The sequence below is a fragment of the Triticum dicoccoides genome, chromosome 7B (genome assembly GCF_002162155.2).
Source record: "Triticum dicoccoides isolate Atlit2015 ecotype Zavitan chromosome 7B, WEW_v2.0, whole genome shotgun sequence".
NCBI lineage: Eukaryota > Viridiplantae > Streptophyta > Magnoliopsida > Poales > Poaceae > Triticum > Triticum dicoccoides.
Genome location: NC_041393.1, coordinates 367,758,230 through 367,761,966, shown reverse-complemented (window position 1 = coordinate 367,761,966; position 3,737 = coordinate 367,758,230). Strand labels below are relative to the sequence as shown.

Here is a 3,737-nt window from a genome sequence, read left to right as displayed (position 1 = left end):
GGCAGTCTTTCTCGCGATCCTTTCCCTCGTCGCATCCATGGCCTGAACACTGAAGACAAGATTCAGGCCATGGATGGGAGGAGAGCTGCGCTCGCCGATGGCTCATCTGATTTGCTTACGTATCTTGGAATTGACAGAGAAGAAAATTGAACACGGTGACCCCGTGAGGATGCACGTAACGGATTACCACATGGGAGTGACAAAAACAGATGCCCACCTGACCTCACTAGTGATGTCAACGAGAAAGCATCCTCCTCAACCACCGTGCTTCCAAGTTCCAATTTGTCGCAAGAGCTACTTTGCCGTTAAAAAAAAAACGGCCACAATCTATTTTACCATGGCCGCACTTCATTAGTTGTCACCTGTAAATTCTTACACGAACACTGTATGTACAGCAGCACAGAAGAACTCACTGCAGCGTGCATATTCTGCAGTATACAGGTACCTTACAGGCTTGTGATGGTCTGGTACCTAAGTAACTACTACTCCATGCACATACGAGCTACAACTACAAGACGACATCGAATTGCACCATCGGGGTCGCCGTCTTGCTGCCGATGAACCGCTCCGACTGCGCCCTGCGCAGCGCGCTCGGGCCGGGGACGACCGGGGAAGACCCCGCCTCTGGGCTGCCGCCGCTCTCCTCCGGGATGGACGTCAGCGCCCCGGACCACGGCGACCCCGTGCCGCTGTACCCGCCGTGGCCGTACCCCTCGTACGCCCGGTAGCGGTCGTGTCTCGCCCCGCGCGCCGACGCCAGCCGCAGCACCTTGGAGAAGAGTCTCCGGAGCAGGGCGGGGAGCCGCCTCGCGCGCTTCCTGCGGCCGGCTGGCTGAACGGCCGGGCTGGCGGCGGGGAGGTGCGGCATGGAGAGCGAGCGGCCGGCGAGCACGGCGGCGTCGAGCTGGCGCTTGAAGGTGGTGAGCTCGTACGAGTCGTAGAGCGCGCTGCCGCAGTCCCACAGCACGAGCGCGGCACCAGCAGCACCACCACTGTCATCTGCGGACTCGTGATCGGCTTGGATATGCCTCGCCATCTTTATAGCTTTCCCTTTTTTGCTTCGATCAAAGCAGCAAGAAATGGATGAGAGAGGGAAGGAGAGAGGGGGCTGGCTCGCTTTACAAGTGGGTGGAGGCGGCATGAACGCGCGGTGCGCAGTGTGTGATAAAGGGGGCGGACGAGCTCACGGCTCACACGACACGATCGACCTCCGTCTCCACTTGCGGCCGATCGACGTGAGTGAAAAAGGAGATGGTGATCCAAAGGTGGATGTGGGAGTGGGACGCGCTCTTTGTGGGGGATTGATTAGGTGTAAACGCATACGCTTATCTGTCGCACAGTAAGCAGTTAATTTACTTGAGAGGCTTGACCATTAAACTTTGGATCATAATTTCCATGGAAGACCTGACGATCGAGGCGTACGTGGATATATCATATATGGACGCTTGTTTTGTTTATTGTTAGAAGGAGATCATGTCCACGTCTGTAGATCAGAGCCCAACAACTGCCTACAGAACATTTTGAACTTCAAACTTGCATGTCTTTCAGAGAGCAACAGCGGATAAAAATATTCCATACAAATGTATTTTTTCTCGACGCATTTAAACATTATTGGAGGAGCGCAAGCGGAATCAGACAAAGATGGATCAGAGATCTTATCATCCCTGTAACGGATGAATTATTCCACTCTAGGGAGTCAGGGAAACGATGTCAACGAACCCCCAAGTCACAAGAGCGATTCCGGCGCTTGTCCTGGATAGATCGAATAGCTTGCTTGGTAACGGACCAAACCTGCATAAACAAAAACACCCACCAAGAAGAGGAAGACACATCCTTATTTCTGTTTTTCCGCCGGTCCTCACCTCAGGTGACCTCTCGAATTCCGTCTTGTAAGACCGATGTATTTCCGTTCTCAATAATGGAAATGAGATAGCCCGGTTAAAAAAAAAAGACCTCTCCAGTGCGAGGAGGCAGGGGAAGGCCTGATCAATGCTTGGAGAGCAGGATTAAGGGGTTTTCACCGTTATGTTTATATGTGCACTTTAGCTTTATGTAAGTTGCATGTTTTTTAAATTTTGGTAAGTCCTTCTAACAATTCGTTCTTTTGTTAACATTTGTGCTGCCATTTTTTCTCTTGCGTTGTCTCGTGGCTTCTTAGGCTGAATTTTTAACTTGCCCCTGTTCCGGGTCAATCAATTTTGTCAAGGTCTTCTTAGGAAACTTCAATATTTTAATTTGTTTTAGTTTTTTATTTCATTTTTTCTTCTTCTTTTAAGGGCAATACCAAGGCATTTGTTCTTAAAGTTTTTCTTACGGGTGTGCCTTTTTATGTTGTTATTGTGTTCGGGCTGTAGGCTACTTCAGCCTAATTGATATTTTGGGCCTTCTGGTCATTTATGAGCAAATGCATGAGTTGGGCTATGTGAGGGAAATCGGTTGAATGCAAATTTTGGCCAGGTGATTTCTATTGTATATGGTTGTTCCGTGTCCGTTTGATCGGATTTCAAAGATTGATGAATAATCGACTAGCCCAAACTCTAAACTCAGGCATCTGTTCCATAATCGGTCCCTTAGATATGCATACCACCATCGTCTCATTGGTAAATTAATTGTCATCTGGCTTTAACTATCCCACCATAGCACAACCTTTGTTGTTGAAATCATAGAGCTACCGGTGTATGGACCCTATCCATTCAACTATTACACCCCCTCTTAACTTTGGCAGTACTGTCTACTATATTGTATTTCAGGTTTCATTGTGCTCTTGGTCTTCTTCTCTAGATTCATAAAAGCAACAGTTCAGCTTCTTGCCTTGCAAGAGGTGTCTCCGTGGCGGTAGTGGTCGGAAGTTCTCGCCTATTAAGGTGTTTGGCTGATGCGACTCTTCAAAACCTTTGGGGGTTTGTGCACGACTGACGTATTGTAAGAAACCCAAAGGGTATACGCCTATAACCATTACATAGACCGAACAAAATACACATATAAGCATACAGATCGAAATGACAAGTGAATGTGATCCTCTCATGTTCTTCCAGATGGATGAAAATTTGAGAGAATCAAGAATACCCATCAAGGTAAAAAAGTGAGAGTACTTGGAAAGCCTCTCAAACATTTGGCCGATCAATGAAAGTGTGCAATGATCCTTGCGCATCTCTCTGTTAGATTTCATGTAATCAATACATATTCTATATCTAGTAATCATTCTAGTCAACATTGGTTCATTGTGTTTATTAGGAATAGTTGTAAAAACCTCCATTCTTAGAAACGCAATAAACTCGGCTTACCCATTTGCAATAGGACAAGGGTGTGACGCCCGGGTAATCAAGCTACAGTAATCCCCGCTAATGATGCCATGCCACCTCGGTTACTGTGGTTAAACTCGCGTTAGTTCGGAACCTAGTTCGAATTTCAAATTCAAAATCGAGCAAACAATAAAAGTTTTCAAATATTAAAATTTAAATGTTCGGAGTGAACCAAATAATACATAAGTAATTATGGTGGAGGAACCACACTTTTATAAAAGGAATAAATACTCTAAAATGTTTTGAATAGTAGCAAAACAATTAGTTGAATTCCTTTTACAATAAATAAAATATTAAACTATTTTATTTAGTTACCCAAATTAATGTGGCAGTAGTATGTATAAGCAATACCAATTTAGGAACCATTGGTGTAATTTTCAAAACTAAAATAAAAGAAAACTACACATAAAACAAGAAAGAAAAGTAAAAAGAAAA

The 3,737-nt window shown here is 45.6% G+C and overlaps 1 protein-coding gene across 1 annotated transcript; it reads right to left on the bottom strand.

Moving 5' to 3' along the window:
• Window positions 1-305: 305 nt before the first annotated feature.
• On the bottom strand, window positions 306-1,331 carry LOC119340884. Its single transcript, XM_037612785.1, has one exon. The coding sequence runs from the start codon at window positions 1,139-1,141 to the stop codon at window positions 509-511; it is 633 nt and encodes a 210-aa protein (XP_037468682.1). The 5' UTR covers window positions 1,142-1,331; the 3' UTR covers window positions 306-508.
• Between the last annotated feature and the right edge of the window lie 2,406 nt (window positions 1,332-3,737).

Excerpts from the sequence above, each read along its gene's own strand:
- LOC119340884 (XM_037612785.1), bottom strand. The coding sequence starts at position 1,141 with ATGCCGCCTCCACCCACTTGTAAAGCGAGCCAGCCCCCTCTCTCCTTC.